The 20,594-nt window shown below is 42.3% G+C and overlaps 1 protein-coding gene and 1 pseudogene across 5 annotated transcripts in view; one reads left to right on the forward strand and one right to left on the reverse strand.

The window, feature by feature from the left end:
• The window catches only part of INTS9 (integrator complex subunit 9), a 109,932-nt gene that overhangs the window by 32,410 nt on the left and 56,928 nt on the right, over positions 1 to 20,594 (reverse strand). For all 5 annotated transcript variants that reach the window (XM_067745284.1, XM_067745281.1, XM_067745279.1 and 2 more), the window contains 2 exons: positions 12,402 to 12,522; positions 11,166 to 11,300 (listed from right to left, as the gene is read on the reverse strand). In XM_067745284.1, the coding sequence (XP_067601385.1) occupies positions 11,166 to 11,300; positions 12,402 to 12,522 (256 nt within the window). The remainder of the gene's footprint in view (positions 1 to 11,165; positions 11,301 to 12,401; positions 12,523 to 20,594) is intronic.
• On the forward strand, positions 13,515 to 15,044 carry LOC137227148 (forkhead box protein N3 pseudogene; annotated as a pseudogene).

Below are 20,594 nucleotides of genomic sequence, written 5' to 3' on the forward strand. Positions count from 1 at the left end.
TGTGGTTATATAAGTTGCTTTATAACCTGAAAAATACTTCTTTCACACGAATAAAGGAGAAGTACAGTTGTGACAATTACAATGAGTAGCTTCTAATTCCTATTTGCACAGATACATAACACTGCGTGTAAGAGCTTTTCTTCTCAGGCAGAACTAACCTACCTATTTGCACTTCTCCAACACACACACACACACACACACACACACACACATACGTTCATTGTTTCCAGAGAAGGAGGAAAGGAGAAGTAAAGTACAGAGGTTTATAGCAGCTGATGTGTAATGAGCCTGGGAACGTTCATTGTGTGCACACACCAAGCAGAAGGAAACTGGAACGGTGACCAAAAGGACCGAGCTTCACTGGATAGCATATTCAGCTTAAAAGCACAATTTTATAAAAATCTTATTAGAACAAGCCACTAATGATTCACAGGGCTGATGGGGGGGTTCAGAGGGCCTAGGAACCTCCTGAAATGGTACACACAATTCCGTGTGCCTGTATACATTTTTCCACAGATTTAATTAGGTTGTCATTTGGGGCCATGACCCCCAAAAGGTTAATTAAGGACTACTGATCTAAACAAAGACTCAGTGGGGAGAAAACTATGGCACTGAAAACATTATCATCTCTGAACCTCAGCCATTACCACTGCCTTCCTTTGAAAATTAAATGCCCATAATAAAAAACAAAGGCAGTACTGCAACATGACTACCACCGAGCTGGACACTGAGATACTTCATGATCAAGTCAGACTAGATGTTCATAGTTTTAGCCCTAAAACTTGGGAGACATTTCTTGTGGATTCCCAGGGCTACTATAAAAAAAGTAGTCTTAAAAGGCTTTTAGTGACTCTCTCCAAACCAAGCTGACACCACCACCATCTCCATTTCACCACCAAAGAGCAAATGCATATATTACTCGTGTCAGTGGTCACTCGCTGAGTGCCTGAAGTGGGAACATTTTGTTTAAACACACAAAAACAGAAAATTCCACTGTGTCCAAGAATCAAATAAAAATACCTTACAAAGTTGACAGTCACAATCAAACTTGTGGAATAAAATTTTGAAAAAGCCTAGGTCCAAGGATGCTGTGGTCTTTGTGCTGGTCCTCTGCTGATTAATTTTCTTATACATATATGTATTTTTTAATTAAAAAATTTTTTTTAGCTGTGTTGGGTCTTTGTTGCTGTGCATGGCTTTCTCTAAGTTACAGCGTGCGGGCTTCTCACTGAGGCTCCTCTTGCTGTGGAGCAGGACTCTAGGCACGCAGGCTTCAGTAGTTGCAGCATGTGGGCTCAGTAGTTGCGGCACTCAGGCCCTAGAGGGCACGGGCTTCAGTAGTTGTGCGTGGGCTCTAGGGCGTGCAGGCTTCAGTAGTTGCAGCATGTGGGCTCAGCAGTTGCGGCACTTGGGCCCTAGAGCGCATGGGCTTCAGTAGTTGTGGCACGTGGGCTCTAGGGCGTGCAGGCTTCAGTAGTTGCAGCATGTGGGCTCAGTAGTTGTGGCACTCGGGCCCTAGAGTGCATGGGCTTCAGTAGTTGTGGCTCGTGGGCTCTAGAGTGCAGGCTCAGTAGTTATGGCACACGGGCTTAGCTGCTCCACGGCATGTGGGATCTTCCCAGACAAGGGATTGAACCCGTGTCCCCTGCATTGGCAGGTGGATTCTTAACCACTGTGCCACAGGGAAGTCCCCTCTGCTGATTAATTTTTACTGGACACTTTGCACAGGGCATGAGAAAAAGGAGATCCAGTTTCTAGGCCCTAGAAGCTTATGACCGAGTTGAAGAGAAAACAAGTATGTATAATCAAAAGGGAGGATTTTCCCAAAAGCCATAAAAAATGTAATTCAAATTTCTTGAGTCTGCACTGAGTATCTAAGTGCCAGGACGAATGCAGACTAGAGGGCTGCACTAGGCCAGGGGAGGTTACTTGTATATGGTTTTTTGGCAGATGAAGTTTTGGTTCTAGTTTTCTTTCTCTCTTTGGCTAAGGAACTTAAGACTCAATTTCAGGCGGACTTTGGAATGGCTGAGTGACACCCCTCTCCCCCAAACCCCCCACACCAAGACGTCCCTCCTACATGTGCCCTCATGGCCTCCAAGACTCACTATCCCAGCACCAACCACACTGAATTGTAATCGCCTGTTTACCTGTCTGTGTCCCCCATGGGACTATGAAGCTCCCTGAGAGCAAGGACTTTGTATCCTTACTTCCTGGCAAGATGCCTGGCACACAGCAAACAGTAAATAAACATTCACTGAATAAATGAACACATGAAAAGAACATGCATTCTGGTAAGCAAAGTGAGAACATTCCATGCTAGGAAACAGGCACTACAAGTCAGGAACATGAGATAAGCGTGTCAACAGCAGGAGGAGGGCCAGGGAAGGCAGAGGGCAGGGGAAGGCAGCCTGTAGATGCCAAACGGATTTATTTGAGAAAAGAAATCAGGAAAAAGAGAGAAAGTATTATTGGTTAAGGGCCTAAAAGGTCAGAATTGTGAAGACTGATAGGCTAGGCAATAAGGAGTCAATGGTCTCAAGCCGGAGGATGACATTTTTAAACAATAAACACAGACAATAGCTGAAGGAAGGGGAGTGAGACCAAACAGACGGAGAACACTTTGAAGGCAGCCCAGACAGACATAAAGGGAAAAAAATTACAACTTCATGGCATTTGAGGAGCTGGAAGAAGCAGATCTACACATCATACAAAACAATTAACAGACTTTGGGGAATGGATTGAATATACAGGACAAGGGAGAAAGCAGACTTTAACATGCTCCAAAATCTGAAGTCAGAAATGCAGTCAAAGGGAAATTCAGATGCAGTGATTTAAAAGAATAAGGAGGCAATAATAAGTCCAGCATCGGCAAGCTGCAGGTGTTCTGAGGGTAGGGAAATGATTTAATCTGAGCTTAAAGATAAAACAGTGGCATGTGATGTATATGGAGATCTGCTAGGTACCTTCATCAAAGTACGTAACAGAAATGTCAGTTCATTTGGAGTGAGGAAAAGAGAAGTGGGTCTAGGGCCAAGGCTGGAGGGACACTGTAAGGAACGTGGGAGAGGGGCAAAGACAAGAGAAGTACAAGATGCAGTGAAGAGCTTCCTACCTGTAAAACTCAGGGGTTTGGGAAAGGTTAAGTTTATGGTGCATTCACCCTGTAATATGGCAAAAGATCAGGTAGAGCAAGAAGAGGAATACAACAACAACAAAAAGATTGTTACAGAAGCCTAGACTAAAAGGAATGTCAACAAGAGACTGATGAATGGTGCAGCTGTGAGATGCTGTGGAAAACGGAAAAAGTTAAGTTTGACCAGAAACTGATCACTGGTGAGCTAGAGATGTGAAATAAATCCAGGAGGTAAAAGATGAGAAAGTAATGTTCACAGACCAAGTTGAACAAGGTGAACGGGAGAAATCTCATCATGGTTAAGAGAGAGGCTACGGCAGCAGGTGATGAGACAGTCTTCTGAAAGCCTTTTTCCATATTAAAACCCCTCTGATTTGCTTAAAGGCAGAAAAGGAGGAATCCGTGAAAAAGTTAATGACCCAATGACCTATGCTTCTTTGATGACAGGAAGTAGGAAGTATATTTGGAATCATGAAGCACATCATACCCAGCCTTCTATGGCCAATTAAAAGCCCACTCTTCCAAGAGGTCTCCTAATCCCCAACAGGAAGGGGTGCACCCTACTTCTGAATCCCATGGTACTTCACTGGATTTCTGATCTGAAAGGATCAATCACTTGTACCCTGGAGAAAAGTCCTGTGGCACTCATCTTCTTTCTCTATGGTAACTTGTGTAAATCCGGCACCTACCCATCTATGTTCCCCTTACAGCCTAGCACATTTCAGTGCCCAAAGCAGGGGTTTAAGAAATACAACAGACTAGATGACGGAAGGAAGGAATGAATAAACAAGTGAATGCACGTAAGTAGCATATATTACTTTTGAGAGGAGGAAATACTCTGCAGAGAGAAGCTGTCTGCCAGAGAAGAAACAAAACAGCAAGTGTGGAAAGAAACAGACAGGAGTCCAGCAAGTTGTTCAGTCTCTCCCCCCTCGCCTCATGGGATCTGCTTACTAAGCCCCATTCTCCAAACCAACCACAAACCGTGTGCAGCTCAGCTTCCTCACCGCTCCTGCCCCCAAATATATCAAGTTTAACTTTTACTGGTTGGTACTACGTTGCCAGTGAGGACAGAGCTTTGCTTCCTCAGGACCAACCTGAGGAGGCCGAGGCTTTGGGACAACTTGGGGCTGCACCCATGGACAGGAACAAGCTTCCTGCCCACAGCCCTGGCAGCTGAGGAAGGGACTGTATGCTGTGGTTTGTCCCAGATATTTTTCCTAAATAACATTTCGGGGACATGGCTGTGTCCTTCACCCAGGAAGAGTGGGCCCTTCGTGGACATATCCCAGGGACAGCTAGCTGTACAGAGATGTGATGCTGAAGAATGTCAGTCATCTGGTCTCCGTAGAGTAACTGAGGCCCAGAGAAGTGATAGTTTTCAGGTTGCCCCCTCTTGACGGGTCAACACTCAGCCCCGGCCTGGCTCTCACGCAGTGGGCTCTGATGCTACAGAAGGGACTGCAGAATTGAAGCCCAGGTGTTCCATGGGGACCAGGTTACCAGGGGAGCAAAGGAAGCCTCAACCACCTATATTAACATGAGTTTTGTGGATGCGGGACAATGTCTTTGTGCTGACCTTCATCCCCAGCTCTGCTCTGTGCATGAGGGTAACCATGTGATTTTAACCCCCCAGTTCTGTACCAGGGTAACTCTGACACTCCTAGAAAATTCCCAAGGACTGAACCTGATTGACTGTAAGATCCCCATGAAGCCAGGTCTGGAGCAAGAAGTAGCAGCCTACAGATATTTCCATCAGAAGACTAAGGACTGGCTGAAAAATGCTAACATGTACATCCACATGAAGATTTGGAGCAAGTCACTGATTTATTACAATAAAATAAAATACAGTAGAAAAACCAAAAAGACAAAAAAACCTTTTACTGCAGAGCATCTAGATTAAAGAATTGCATAAACAATAACAAAACATTTGGGGAATTCAGAGGGAAGAAGAAAAATATAAAAAAAAAAAAAAAGAGCAAAACAACCCAAGCAACTGCCTGAGCTCTAAAAACCTGATTCAAGGACTCCAAATTTAAGATATTTTCTTTAGATTTAAGGGAAGAATCTACATTTATTACTGCCAAAGTCTTTAAGACCTCAGGAAAACAAACCAGGAGGAGCATCTCCCTGAACTCCAAAGGGAGAAGGATAGGAAGGGGAGACAGAGTAAATATGGGCAGTGTGGGGTAGAAGGAAACATTCTCTCATGCCAGCTACCAGCCTCCTCCAACCCCAAGGGCAAGAAGGAATTCCCACTGTGAACATCAGAAGCTTCAGGGAATTGATTGCGTAGAAATTCTCAATTAATTAAAAAAAATTTACTTCTTACAAAAAAGAAGATTCTTTCCAAAGTTCTAAGTCAGGGATTCTTAACCTGATGAATAACAATGGGCTTCTGAGCTCTATAAACTCACAGTCTCCAGAAAATAAATGTAAAACCTTGTGTAGGTGTGCAGATTAAAAAAAAAAAAAGTTCTCATCAAATTCTTACCACCAGGCTTGTGGGTCCATGACCCACAAAATGTTAAGAACCACTGTTCTAAGGCAGAAGTTCCCAAATGGAGAGAAGTTTCCTGCTCTCAATACATCTCTAGCCTCATTCTTCCTGATAGCCACCACCCATCTACTAAGATGTTCTTAGTGGTTCATGGCCTCATAAGGTTTACCTCTTGGTGAACATTTCTCAAGTATTCTTGAAAAAAGAAGAGTAAATCTCGAAGGCTTATGAGATTTATGGGAAATAAGGTTGGGAAGAAAGAAAAAATGAACAAAGATCACTGTTGTCTAAATATGCAATATATTCACCACCCTATGTATATTTTAAATAACATGAGACTAAATTTCTGGACACTACTGACAATGGTGGGCGGGGGGGAAGGTGGGAGGGAGGAAGGAAGAGGAAAAAGATGGGAGGGACAAGAGGAAGGTGTGGCTCTGGAGGGAGAGATACAGACAGTGATAAGATACTCACAGGAAGGACAAATGAAGGAATAACCCGGAAGAATAAAAATAAAATATATATGGATAGCTAACAAGAATCTACTGTATAGCACAAGGAACTCTACTCAATATTATGTAACAACCTAAATGGGAAAAGAATTTGAAGAAGAATAGATACATGTATACATATAACTGAATCACTTTGCTGTCCACCTGAAACTGATACAACATCGTTAAATCAACTCTACTGCAATATAAAATAAAAAGTTAAAAGATATATATGTCTTCAAACTTGCAGAAGGAAATTTAGACTTCTAAAAGAAGGCAAGAAAACATGGGGAAAAGAATGAAGTAAACAAAAAAACATGAAGATGGCAAAAATAAGCCCCCAATACAATAGTGATTATAAGAAACATAAACGGTTTCACTAATCAAAGAGACTCTCTAGATTGAAAAAGGAAAAAAAAAAAATTCCCTTACTATGTTGTCTACAAGGGATTCAGTAGAAAAGACACAGAAAGAGTGGAAAAAAAAAAAAGGGATGAAAAACACTAGCAGGCAAGTATGGAAGGGGAAAAAGTCTCCTGGTTTTTAATGTAGTTTTGATAGAGAAAAAAAAGAAAACATCCTGATAGAAGGAATAATTGATCAATAAGACACAATGATCACATGAACATATATACTCCTGAGTATACAGCTTAAAAATATAAAAAGCAATAATCAGTAAAACTATAAGGAGAAATAGATAAATCAACAAATAACACATCCTTTTCAGAAACTGGTAGCTAAGGAAAGATAGGAGACTTAAAAACACAACAGACTCAAATGAATAAATACATACAGAAGAAATTTTCACTCAGCACGGAATACACAGTCTTTTCCAACATATGTTGAACATTTACCAAAAAGGATTGTGTTTCAAAGTAAGCCAAACAAATTTCAAAGAATCAGTGTACTCTTATTATAATGTAAAAGAAAATTAGAAAAGAATCCTGAAATGTAAGTATAACATGACAAAAGTCTTGTCTAACGCTAAGTCTAACCATACTGGGATAGACTAGAAACAAACAAAAGTATACTATAAAATAACCTTTGGTTATTTAAATCAGGAACATTAAGAAGGAAATTATGATATGCTTAGATATGAATGACAAAGCACTTCATATCAACATTTAACAGTTAAATGATACTGAGAGAAACTGACAGCTTTAAGTATACTTATTGGAGAGCAAAGAAAGACTGAAACAAATGAGCTAAGTATTAAAAGAAATGCAACAAGGTACACCCAAGGAAGGAAATAATAAAGGGCAGAACAGAGAATAGAAATACAACAAAAACCACTGAAAGCAAAAATTTTTCTTTGAAGAAAATCAGTAATCTAGGCAAACCTCTGGCAAGTCTGAACAAGGGGGAAAAAAAAAAGACATAATGAAAAAAATTTAGAATGAAAATAGAATTCCACAAAAGTTTAAAATATAAATTGTACACATATAATTCCATGTGTATGATTTTTGAAAACCTAGGAAAAATGGACAAATTTCTGCAAAACTGGCATAACTTTGACCCAGAAAATATAATTCAATAGCTATGAAAAAATTAAAATGGTAATCCCACACTTAGACAATTTTATGGGGAATCTGACTTTCAAGAGAAGATAATCCCTATCTTGTAAATTTCTGGCCATCAGATAAAGAGGGAAAGGTGCCCAAATCATCTGATGAGACTAATGTACCTTGATTCCAAAAACGAATGAAGATAGTACAAGAAAATAATGTATGGGTCCATTTTTCACTTATGGATACAGATTATAAACTTCAATAAAATACTGACCAAATGATTCCAGGAAGGTATTTTGAAAAGAATAAATTATATGATCAAGTAAGATTTATCCCAGGAATGCAAGGATGGTTACATGCGAGAAAAGTTAACATTACAATTCACTACATTAATGGACTCAATGAAAGAAATCACATGATTAACTCACAGACTCAGAAAAAGTATTTGATAAAAATAACACCTATATCTGGTTTTAAAAAATCAGAAAATTAGGAACAGAGGAGAAACTCCTTAACCTGACAAATAAAGACATGTAAGCATCATATTTAATGAAGAGACTAGGAAAGCATTCCCTTTAAAATCAGATATAAAACAATGATGCTGCTATCATCACTTCTGTTTAACATGGAACTAGAGAGCTTAGTTACAAGATGGGAAAAAGAAAAGATACAAGGATTGGAAGCTTAGTGACAAAGCTCTTACTTCTTTGCAGATACTACCATCAACAGATAAATATCAGAATTACTATGAGAAATCACCATGGTTGCTGAATATTAGATCGATTTAAGAAATTAATACTGAGACGGTGTGCTCAGTAAAGGCTAGTTCTCTTCCTTTCCCATTTGGGATGCTGTACTTTTTTTGGCCTCAATTCTCCAAACATTCTTATTCAAGACCATTTTTCTTCCTTCCACTGTTTCCCACAGCTCAGTCTTTAATCCTCAGCATGTTATATATTTAAAAAAATCTGATGGCTCTCCAATTTGTCTCCAGGCTTGCCTTCAAATCCAGCTTCCAGCTCTGCATTTCCATCTGTCCAATGTTCTCTCTAATTCCTATTCATCACACACACCACCCCCTTCAGAAACTAATGACCGCAGCCGCCTCCCCACCCCCGCCAACTCCTCCTTGTCAACTGGATTAGTGTCATTATCATCATTCTCAGTGTCGTCCAGGCATAAGATCTTTGACTTGTATTTTTCCTTCCCCGAAGACAGCGGTTATTCAAGAAATGTTTGTTGAATTAAAGATCTGCCAATGTTTCTTTAACTTGCATTTCCATTCTTACTGTTACAGGCTTAATCCAAAGCCTCATTTCCATATGCTTATTAGATCAGTATAGCTGGCTGCCACATTCTTCCTAGGTCATGGGGTTCCATTACTAAAGCCGATCGGTGATTGGCCCTTTTCTATAAAGTCGAAAAGTATAACTGCCACGATAGGGTGTAATCAGCCACAAACAACCCATGAAGCAAATGGGTGTGACGGTATTCCAACAAAACATTATTTACCAGAACAGGTGGTGTGCTGACCTCTGAAGTAAAGTATCAAGTTTTTTCAAACCAAACCTTTCCTTATCCCTGCTGATTCAATATAGAATCCAATTATCTGGGTAAAAGAAAATCTAATTTACTTTCTTTTTAACATACAATAGTGGTTGCCAGCTAGAAATTAAAATTAATTACTTAGGTATGCTGCTCATTACTTTCAAGACCTTATTTTCCCTTTAAATTTACAGACCTTGTAAGTATAATTTACTGGAAATTACATCAATAGTATTGCAAAGGCAGGACAAATTGGAAGAGTTGGCAGCCAAGTAATCTTTCTGTCTTTTATGGGAGAATATATCAGGAATGATAGAAGCTGCCAATAAAAAATTTGTTTCAATGAAGCAGATTAGGATGACATTGATGGGCTTTTGATTTCAATAAGCGGGAAAGGCCAAGAATTCTGCTAGCTATAGGAAAAAATATCCACTTGTTCCCTCTAGACCTTGAAATGAAACTTGATTATAAAAAAGGGACAAAAACAATGCAGAGTGGCAGCTCAGAAGAATCCTACTGTTCTGGACTTACAGCAGTCATTCTTTTTCCTATATTAAAATGGGACATGGGCTCCCCCAAGTTATCTATCTATCCATCCATCCACCCATCCACCGGCTAACTAACAATGTCTAACTAACAATATCTAATCTCCCTTGCCATCCTTTACAAACATGGAAAGAACCAGGATCTATGAAATGAACAATAAATTCTTTACAAATACCTAAAATGGAATAACTAACATTTATAACAATATTTATGCACTTAGGTGCTTGCCAATGTGACTGATAATGAATGACTACCTAAAACTTTCCAATAGCTTCAGTCTATACATTCAAATAAAATCCAAATTTCTCATCATGGCCTACAAAGTCCTACATGGCCTGGTGTCTGCTAACCTCTTGGACATGTCCTGATCATACTTAGTATGCTGCAATCACAATGGTCTCCTCTGCTCTGCAGACATACCCAGCTTGTTCTGGTGTTAGGAGCCCTTCATCTGCCATGTCCCTGTGGTGCTTTGTCCACAGCTTTACATGCCTCATTTCTCCAGGTCTCAGTTCCAATGAGACTGTCCCTAGAAGCTTCCTCTGACCATCCAATTTAAACTAGTCTCCATCATTCTATATATAACTCTGCTTTGTTGTTTTCAGTACTTGTGTCAGAATCTGGAATTACGTTGCTCATTTATTTTCAGCACACCATTCTCTCTCTATACATCAACAAAGGCAGATTCATGAGAAGGGGCTTTGTCTGTGGGTCACCACTGAATCTCTAATACCTAGGTGAGCGCTTCACACATAGTAGGCCCTTAGTAAATATTAAGTAATTAATATTTATTGAGTAAACAAGTGATCAACTCTGTTACACTCATCAGGCTCTGGTTATTGGAAGTGTTGGGAAATCTCTAAATCCTAGAGGTGACCTAAAGGCAGCAGGATCTTACAGAGGAACTATGGACACGAATATTCTAACTCTGATAAAGAGGAGGACATAAAGTCTCAGGAAAGCAAGATGAGTAAGCTCTACAGATCTGCTATACAACGTCGCACTTACAGTCAACAATCATGTATTGTACAGTTACACATTTATTATGAGGGTGTATCTTATGTTAAGTGTTCTTACCACGATACAAAAAAGAGTGTTTGGGCTTCCCTGGTGGCGCAGTGGTTGAGAGTCCGCCTGCCGATGCAGGGAACATGGGCTCGTGCCCTGGTCCGGGAAGATCCCACATGCCGCGAAGCGGCTGGGCCCATGAACCATGGCCATTGAGCCTGCGTGTCCGGAGCCTGTGCTCCGCAATGGGAGAGGCCACAACAGTGAGAGGCCCGCGTACCGCAAAAAAACAAAACAAAACAAAAAAAAAACAGTGTTTGTAGAAACTGAAATTAGGAAGATTTAAAAACAGCTGATGGTACTTTGGACACATTCTGAATTTAGGGTAAATAACCAAAAAGCTGAGCTGTTAAAAGAGAATTTAGAATTACCTGGGGGTGTGTGGTAAGCAAGGAGGATCCAGAGACGTAAGACACTTTCTCATAATGGGATTGGATAATCCAGTTGGAGCTTCCAAGGGCATAGCCAGAGCTTAAAGGAGTCACCTGGACTGCACCAAAAAGTTCCTAGAAAAGAACCACAATAAGAATGTGTGATGAGCATTCAGCAGTACAGTCATGCCAGATAAGTTCGCAGGGAAAAATAACAGAAACATTCTTCTCCACTTAGAAACTATTTTCAAGTGAACCAGAAAGTTTAAAGTAAAACAGAAAGATGATGGAGACCATTTGGGAGACACATCTGACAGTCTTTACTTGCCACATCTCTGAGAGATTCAGTCTATCCACATGGCACCAGGCAACTAGGCCTCACTCATTAAAAGGCAGAGATGCTATATTATGAAACAGACCGAAGAGACAAATACTTCGGTTTTCTTCTTCTTTTTTTCCTTCCCTTTTCAGGTTAGGAACTAATATCTTGGTTGTTCTGTACTTAGTGGCTCTGGGCACAAGTTAACAGGAATGGGAACCCTTATCATGATCAGGTCAGAGCTCAAAAGTTATACTTGCCAAATTATTTCTTGATCTCTTTTATTCTGTTTCCTGTTTCACTAGTCCAAAATCCGTAAAGTGGTGTCACTGTTCTAAAGTAAACAGGATGAGATGCCTTTCTCCTGATTCATTACATGCTAGCTAGCGATGGGGAATGTAAGGGTTAGGAAAGAGTGCCAATAAGAACCTGGGAAAGATGGAGGAAAACAACAGATGTTCTATCTTTTCACTATGTACTAGTACAAGATTTGTAGTGACTGAGTGGCTTAAAAAAGGAAACTAGGGACTTCCCTGGTGGCGCAGTGGTTAAGAATCCGCCTGCCAATGCAGGGGACACAGATTTGAGCCCTGGTCTGGGAAGATCCCACATGCCATGGGACAACTAAGCCCGTGCGCCACAACTACTGAGCCTGCACTCTAGAGCCCCCGAGCCACAACTACTGAAGCCCGCGCTCCTAGAGCCTGTGCTCTGCAACAAGAGAAGCCACCGCACGAAGAGTAGCCCCCGCTCACCGCAACTAGAGAAAGCCCGTGCAGCAACGAAGATCCAACACAGCCAAAAAAAATTAAAAAAAAAAAAGATACTTAGAAAAAAGGCAGTATAGGATCCTTCCAAAGAACAACAGTATGAATCGGAAGCATTCATCAGTCACTTAAAATCATATTAACACTCACAATTTTCTGAGAATATCCCACCAGCTGGATTTTACTAAGGGCAGAGTTCACCTCTTGCATTGTATAGCATCTTCTCCAGGTTGATACTTCTACTGCATCCTTGAGAGGAGAAGGCAGCAGCCTGCAAATGTATCATAAAGTCAGTTCTTACCTATAGAGGATTCTGTTCAAGTAATTTGTCCATTTAATCTAAGTTGTCCAACTTACTGGCATATCTAAATGTTCACAGGAATCTGTTATAATTGTTTTTTTTCCGGTAAGGTTGGTAGTACTCTCCCCTCTTTCATTTCTGACTCTAGTAATTGCAGCATTCTCTCCTTTTTTTCTTGGTCAGTCTACCTAAAGGTCTGTCAGTTCTGTTGACCTTTTCAAAGAATCAACTTTTGGTTTCATTGATTTTTCTCTATTGTTTTTCTATCCTCTATTTTGTTTATCCAGCATATAGCTGGGTCTTCTTTTTGTCTTTATTTTTTTAAACCCATGTGATAATCTCTGTCATTTGACTGAATTGCTTAAGCCATTCACATTTAATGTTATTACTGATGTAGTTGGCTTATGTCTGCCAATTTAATTTTAGTTTTCTATATATTACATATCTTTTTTGTTCCTCTATTCCTCCCCTACTACTTTTTAAAAACAGTAAGTGAATATTTTCTGATATAGCCTCTTAATTCCTTTCTTGATTTGTTACTTTTTTTTTTTAGTTATTTCCTTAGTGGTTGTTCTGGGGCTTATCATATACATCTTAATATAGAGCATTTCTGTATGACACCTCACATTGTCTTCCCTGTTCACAAAAGATAAATGAAATAAACATTACTTGTGGGCCTGCAAAGCTATAGAAAAGAACTGGCTTAAACACAACTGAGGCTTGGCAGAAAGCAGAAAATAAAACATATTTTGCAGGTAGGCGGGGCGGAGAGAGCGCGGGGCCGGTGGGAGGACACGCGGCGCGCCGCAGGTCCCATGCCGCGCTGCGACCCCCGCGCCCCTGCCGCCTGAGCCCGCCCCTCGCGTCCTTAGCTGGTCCACCAAGCGATGCCCGCTGGGCGCCTGCGAGTCTGTTGGCTCCCGCTGAAGGGCAGTAGCGCCCCTGAGCCCCCGCGCCCCGCTCTGGCCAGGAGCCTTCACGTAAATGGGTCCAGTCATGCCTCCCAGTGAGAAACCAGAAAGCTCAGGAATTAGTGTTTCCGGTGGGCTGAGTCAGTGTTACCGGGGCAGCGGTTTCTCCAAGGCCCTTCAGGAAGACGATGACCTCGACTTTTCTTCCGATAAGAAGAGGGGGCCATGGAAGATGAAGAGCTGACCAACCTGAACTGGCTGCACGAGAGCAAGAACCTGCTGAAGAGCTTTGGGGACTCGGTCCTGCAGAGCGTCAGCCCCGTCCAGGACCTGGATGATGACACGCCCCCATCCCCTGCCCACTCCGACATGCCCTATGATGCCAGGCAGAACCCCAACTGCAAGCCCGCCTACTCCTTCAGCTGCCTCATATTTATGGCTATTGAGGACTCTCTAACCAAGTGCCTGTCGGGAAAGGATATCTACAACTGGATCTTGGAACATTTTCCGTATTTTGCAAACGCACCTACTGGGTGGAAAAACTCAGTGAGACATAATTTGTCCTTGAATAAGTGTTTTAAGAAAGTGGACAAAGAGAGGAGTCAGAGTATCGGGAAAGGGTCATTGTACAGAGTACAAAGTCTAATCCAGAGTACAGACAAAGAAAGTCTAATTCAGGCTTTGAAAAAGACACCTTATCACCCACACTCGAATGTGTTCAATACACCTCCCGCCTCTACTCAGGCATAACAAAGCACATCAGGTCCACCCCTCTGGCAAGACAGCACCTTCTTTAAGAGAAATGGAGCCTTTCTACAAGATCCTGACATTGATGCTGCCAGTGCCATGATGCTTTTGAATACTCCCCGAGATACAAGCAGTTCCTCCAAGAGTGATACAAAACGGAACGCGGGTTCGAGTCCGGCTGTTGCCAATCACTCCCACTGGAATGACAGCAGCCGGGAAGAATGGCCTCACCAGCTGCCGGATGCGGACTGAGAGCGAGCCGTCCTGTGGCTCCCTAGTGGGCAGTGGAGACCCAAGGAGGATGACAACTATAGCAGTGCCAAGTCCTTCAGTGCCAGGAGCACCTCGCCCGCCAGCGACTCCATCTCCTCCTCCTGGGCCAACGACCACTACGAGTTTGCCACCAAGGGGAGCAAGAATGGCAGCGAGGGCAGCTTCCAGAGCCACGAGAGCCACAGCGAGACGGAGGAGGATGACAGGAAATGCAGCCTGAAGGAGGCCAAGGATGCTCTGGGGGACAGCATCTATGTGTCCCAGCACAAGAAGCACCAGCACTTCGCCAAGGCAAGGAAGATCCCCAGCGACATGCTGCCTCTCAAAAAGAGATGCACGGAAAAGCCCCCCGAGAGCGATGACGAGATGAAAGAGGCGGCGGGGTCGATCCTGCACTTGGCGGGGATTCGGTCCTGTTTGAATAACATCACCAATCTGACGGCAAAGGGGCAGAAAGAACAAAAGGAAACCACGAAAAATTAAAAACAAGTCACTGATTTGTTTTGAACTTACGGCCATTTGGTTTCAGCATGTCAGGAGATTTCTAATGATTTGTGGCAATACCAGCAATTTATTATTATTATTTATTTCATTTTTCTTTTTTTTTTTTTGGTTTGGTTTTCTTTGTTTCTTTTTTTTTTTTTTTAACTTTCCCCCCTCCTTTGTTTTGGACCCTTAAGAATATTATGTTTAAAGGAGATTGAAGCCACAGAAATCATATTGACCTTCAGCTGTTTTACAAAAGCTTTTCATTATCTGAAGACAAAACCGAAAAAGCCAAAATTACCATTGTTTCCTCCAGCTTGTCAGAAACCCGTGGCTGAATCCACAGGGACGGCAACGATAATGCCACGGGGATACACATCCGGCACTTAGAAGGCACGTGTGCAAAGTAACCATTGATCAGGCCCAACCTTTAGGTTTAAAAGGTCAGGATGTGCACCCAGTTGGGTTCGCTGAGTGCATGCCCATAAAGCAACTGAGGAGAAGGAAGGACCCCTGGTCCCCCCAAGAGCAGACCCAAGCTCGTGGCACTGGGCATCAAATTGTGCCAGGAAAACCCCTGGCACTGTCCCAAGCATGTGATGCGGGGGTGGGAGGGCGGTCACCAGTCCTCTGTGCTTCTTAACTGTGAAGCCTAGTAGCATCTTCCGGGGTGGACGCTGGACCATTCGTATTCAACAGGTGTCAGTGACTCATGAGAAGAGACTGGGTCAGTTTTAGTGATGTTGCTAATCATTGAATTCTGTTTTACATTAAATTAAGAGAAGGTTTCACAAGCCATAAGCCTGAAGGTTGGGCCTGCACATGCGCGTGTGCAAACACAGACACACACACACACACACACACACACACACACACACGAGAGAGAGAAAGAGAGAAAAAAACTGATGCAAAAAACAAGCGTTGTCTTCTTAACTGCCCAAGTGAAAATCAAGTTCCAAGAAATTACAATAGCTGTTAACGAAGGAAAGGGTGGTACAAATCTTTTTCTGTCTGTCAAAACCATTTGATCCAAGTGAAAACAAAACAAAACAAAAAGCTACAGAACATGCCATTAGCACTGTGGTGTATTTTTAAAAGATGAAAGGCACATTGATGGACAAAGTAAAGTAAAACATGGCAAAAAAGAAAGGAAAAAAAATTCCTATACTGCCCTCAAAATGGAGTTTGCAATTAATGTTAGTCAGGATTCATCTTTGTGAAAATCAGTGATTTCCACATTCAGCCAGTGTAGCCAGCAGAAATTTCTTTGGTTTTTTTTGGCGGTACACGGGCCTCTCACTGTTGTGGCCTCTCCCGTTGCAGAGCACAGGCTCCGGACGCGCAGGCTCAGCGGCCATGGCTCATGGGCCCAGCCACTCCGCGGCACGTGGGATCTTCCCGGACCGGGGCACGAACCCCTGCATCGGCAGGCGGACTCTCAACCACTGCGCCACCAGGGAAGCCCGCCAGCAGAAATTTCTGATCCACAATGCATGGAATTGCTTTGAAAAAAATAAAAAAAAGCACAAAAACACAAACTTTTTAAATTCAAAAATAAAGTTCCTGTAAGGTAAACAATGTATTTAGCATGAAGATGAATTATTTTCATGTAAATACAGAAAAGAGGAAAAAAAACCATTTTTCAACCTTCCAGACCAGCATCAGGAGCATCCATTAAAACAAACAAACAAAAATGTGTCATTAGAAAAACATGTTATCATTTGCTCGAACACAATCAAGAATAGGCCTGAAGAGTGACTTCTCTGAGATTCTCTGTACAGTACAGGTGAAGGGCCTTCTGGAGAACTGAACCTGTACGTTAGCTCTGTGCTGTCTCCTAAACTATCACTGAACAACAGTAAAGGGCTTCTCTCTCTCTCTCTCTCTCACACACACACACACACACCACTTCAGACAAAGAGATGAGAGAAGAGAGAAAAGCAACAGCATTTTAGAAAGTGGAAAGGAAAAAGACAAATGATAACTGACTTAGCAGACCCAGGAAACTTCAATTCAAGTGACTTAATTTATACTGCCAACCCACAAAAAGCTCAGCAATTGGAAACAATAGGTATGTCTTGAAGTGAGATTGAAGGTGAGCCTAAACACAAGAAAATTCCTGGGCTTCCCTGGTGGCGCAGTGGTTAGGAATCTGCCTGCCAGTGCAGGGGACATGGGTTCCAGCCCTGGTCTGGGAGGATCCCACATGCTGCGGAGCAACTAAGCCCGTGAGCCACAACTACTGAGCCTGCGCGTCTGGAGCCTGTGTTCCGCAACGGGAGAGGCCGTGACAGTGAGAGGCCCACGCACTGCGATGAAGCGTGGCCCCCGCTCGCCGCAACTGGAGAAAGCCCTCGCACAGAAACGAAGACCCAACACAGCCAAAAATAAATAAATAAATTTATTAAAAAAAAAGAAAGAAAATTCCTAGAAAAAACTGATTAAGAAATAGAACCTTCCAATTCTCTTCACCTATTCCATATAGCTCAGCAATTGACCCTTCCCTTCCCGGGCATGTCACCAGATTGTTCTCTGGAGAGAATAAAAATGAGAGTCCGTACTAGGAGAAACCATTGACAATTAGAGGCAGCCACCTTAAGCAAAAGTTTACATACTGAGAGTAACAATTTTCTTTTCCTCAGATCAGAACACCATCAGTTAGGCTTATACCCTGCAGGGTAGGAGACTGGAAGAAGCTTCTCTGAAAAATATGATCAGCACCAAAGAAAAAACTCAGCGAAAAGATACTCACACCAGGGGTTTCACAACGAAATTGCCGAACCAGATTATGCTATAGTGTATTCTATTAAGTCTAGAATATAGAAGATACAACATACAGATAACAGGAGCTCCTTACAGAAATCCAAGCAAGGGAACAGAATAATAAAAACCATAACTGCGAAATAAAAAGAAACTATACACTGAAAGAACACATTGCATACCTGAAAATACTGACCCAGAAGAATTAACACCAGATATATTCTGGGAAAATATTTACATTATAAAGAAAACAGACAAATAAATCTTTGGCTGTGTGCCAATAAAACTTTATTTATAGAAACATTGGCAGGCCAGATGTGGCCATAAAACAGAGACTTGGCCATAGTTGCCACCACTGTTCTAGATTGAAAGGGCCCACTAAGCTCAACACATGAACGTAAACTGTCTTTAGGTTTGAGACATCATCATAAACTTTAAGAACAAGAGAAGATTCTAAAAGTCCACAGAGAGATAAACAGGATACATATCAAAGATGTAGACTCAATAGCATTGGACTTTTCAACAGCATTTCTGGAAGACAGAAGAAAATAGAGCAATGCTTTCAAAATTCTATGAGAAAACTACATCTAACTCACATTTCTATCAGAGTGTGAGAGTAGAATGAAGACGTTTTAGACGTGCAGGGTCTCAGACAATTTACCTCCCATGCGCTCTTTCTCAGGGAGTTGTTGGAGGATGTGCCCTGCAAAATGAAGGCGTAAACAAAAAAAAGAAAGGCCCAGAAAACAGAGCTTCTAAGAGAAGAACGAGAAATCTTCAGGATCACAGTGGAGAAAGTCCTAAACTGAATGTCATGCCACAGGCCCAAGAGCAGCTGACACCAGGCAGGGCAAGAGTGAAGGCTCTGGAAGACGACTTTTCAAGAAGGTAAAATTGTTAGACCACCCATCAGAGTTTGAACATACTGAGGAGAGACTTAGACAAATGTGGGAGGGGTTAGAGATAAATTAGTAATATATACACAGAAAACTAAGCAAATAAGCAAACAAGATAATTACTAACTCAAGGGAAAACAAAGGGTTGTGCAAGAAGAAGAAAAAAATCGTAACAATGTTGTATGGCCAGTGAAGTGCATGTTCCTGGTCATATAAACATGGAATAGAGATTTAGCCAAAATAGCACACAGATCATGATGTGCCAATTCTCTTCACCTTTGTTTCTCCAGCAACAAAGTATCAACAACTCTTCTCTTTACCTTCTGCATAAACAGGTGAAGATTCTCTTATTTCACTTATCTGAGGATTTTCTTATGTCACTTATCTGTCCTATGTGTAGTGAATTGCTTTAGGTTTTACAATATTTAGTCAATAAATATTTACTTAGCCCTGACTATGGCCATAGAATTTAAGTCCTGTAAGGGACTTAACAGGTACAACATAAAGGCCTGTGCTCACAAGGAACTTAAGTCTAGGAAAAATTTTACAACAGTACAAAGCAATAAAAGAGATGTGGAAAGCCATGAGTCATCCTTGCCTGCACACTTGCCTTCACTCCCAGAAGGGCCTAAAGGATATATTGAAAATGCAAATCTACACATATACGCACATACACACACTCCCCTCCTCCACTTTAACAGTGCACCATTCCATTCAGGATAAAATCCAAGACTCTTAGCATGACTTTATAAGGCCTTCTTTATCGAGGTCCTGCCTTGGCCTACGTTCTGTATACTGAGCTATAAACAGCTCTCGCGGCGCCAGGCTCCCTCAAGCCTGTAACATTCCACCACAGTCCTCTTCGTCATATTTTGTGTGCACAACACCCCTGCTTTAAAATCTAGACCACCTGTCACCTTTTCTCAGGTCTTGAGATACGCGTCTAGGTCAGGTACACATCGTTTGTGCTCTGTGGGAAGATGGCCCGAGTCTCAGAGCCAGGGAAGTGGCACAGAAGCTCTCTTTGGAGGAGGTTACTGGCAGGGGCCGCTGCTACCGCTTCTCTCCCCTTCGGCACCCCTGCAACTCTCTGCCACCCACTCTGAGGAAGGAGAGGTTTCTCTCAGAGGCACATCATGGGGAAAGTGGAGGATTTACAGACTTGTCTAGATTTAAATCTCAGCACTGCCTCTTCACCTCTGAGCCGGTCTTCTCGTTTGTAAAACAGGGAGAGTATCACTTCCTTTTTAGAGCTGTTCTGTGAGGGATAAATGATACACTGCACGTAAGCGTCTGGCACAGAACAGATGCTGAGTAAGGACTGTCTCCAACCATCTCCAATATACACAGCCATCGTGGCCCCAGAACATGCATTTTCCAACAATACTGTAGTGGACTTCAGTACAGGTGACTGTGCTGAAATCACCCAAGGTGATTTACTCTGATGAGCAGCAATGACTCTGAACTTGAGTGGCCCAGGCACTGCTCTGGAGGGGCTGAAGGAAGAACCCATATTACTCCCCTGCTTTAGCTCCTCCTTTAAATTCCTCCAGATCAGGGAGCCCCATGGCTTGGGCTTCCTAGGACTGCCCCTCACAAAAAATAAAGACTTCTTACTCTGGGCTGGATAGGAGCAGAAGCGTTTACACCAGAGCTGGAAGGCTATCATGCGAGTGGCTAGCGTGGGGAGGGTGGTGAATAACAACGCAGCCCAACCACATCTTTCATCTCAGTTGGATTTGTTTTAATTGCCCTTAGCTCTGCCAAGGCCCTGCAACTGAGACACCTCTGGCTCGAGGCTGAGCTAATAAGTCGCACACCAGCTAGATTAGACCCACGTTCTTTAACTGGCCATAGGTGTGTGGGTTCATTTCTGGGCTCTCTATTCTGTTCCGCTGATCCATATGTCTGTTTTATCTGAAGGGCACCAGTAAGTGTGCGCCGAGGTGCTAAAAACGCCAGGGAGGAA

The sequence above is a fragment of the Pseudorca crassidens genome, chromosome 7 (assembly GCF_039906515.1).
Source record: "Pseudorca crassidens isolate mPseCra1 chromosome 7, mPseCra1.hap1, whole genome shotgun sequence".
NCBI lineage: Eukaryota > Metazoa > Chordata > Mammalia > Artiodactyla > Delphinidae > Pseudorca > Pseudorca crassidens.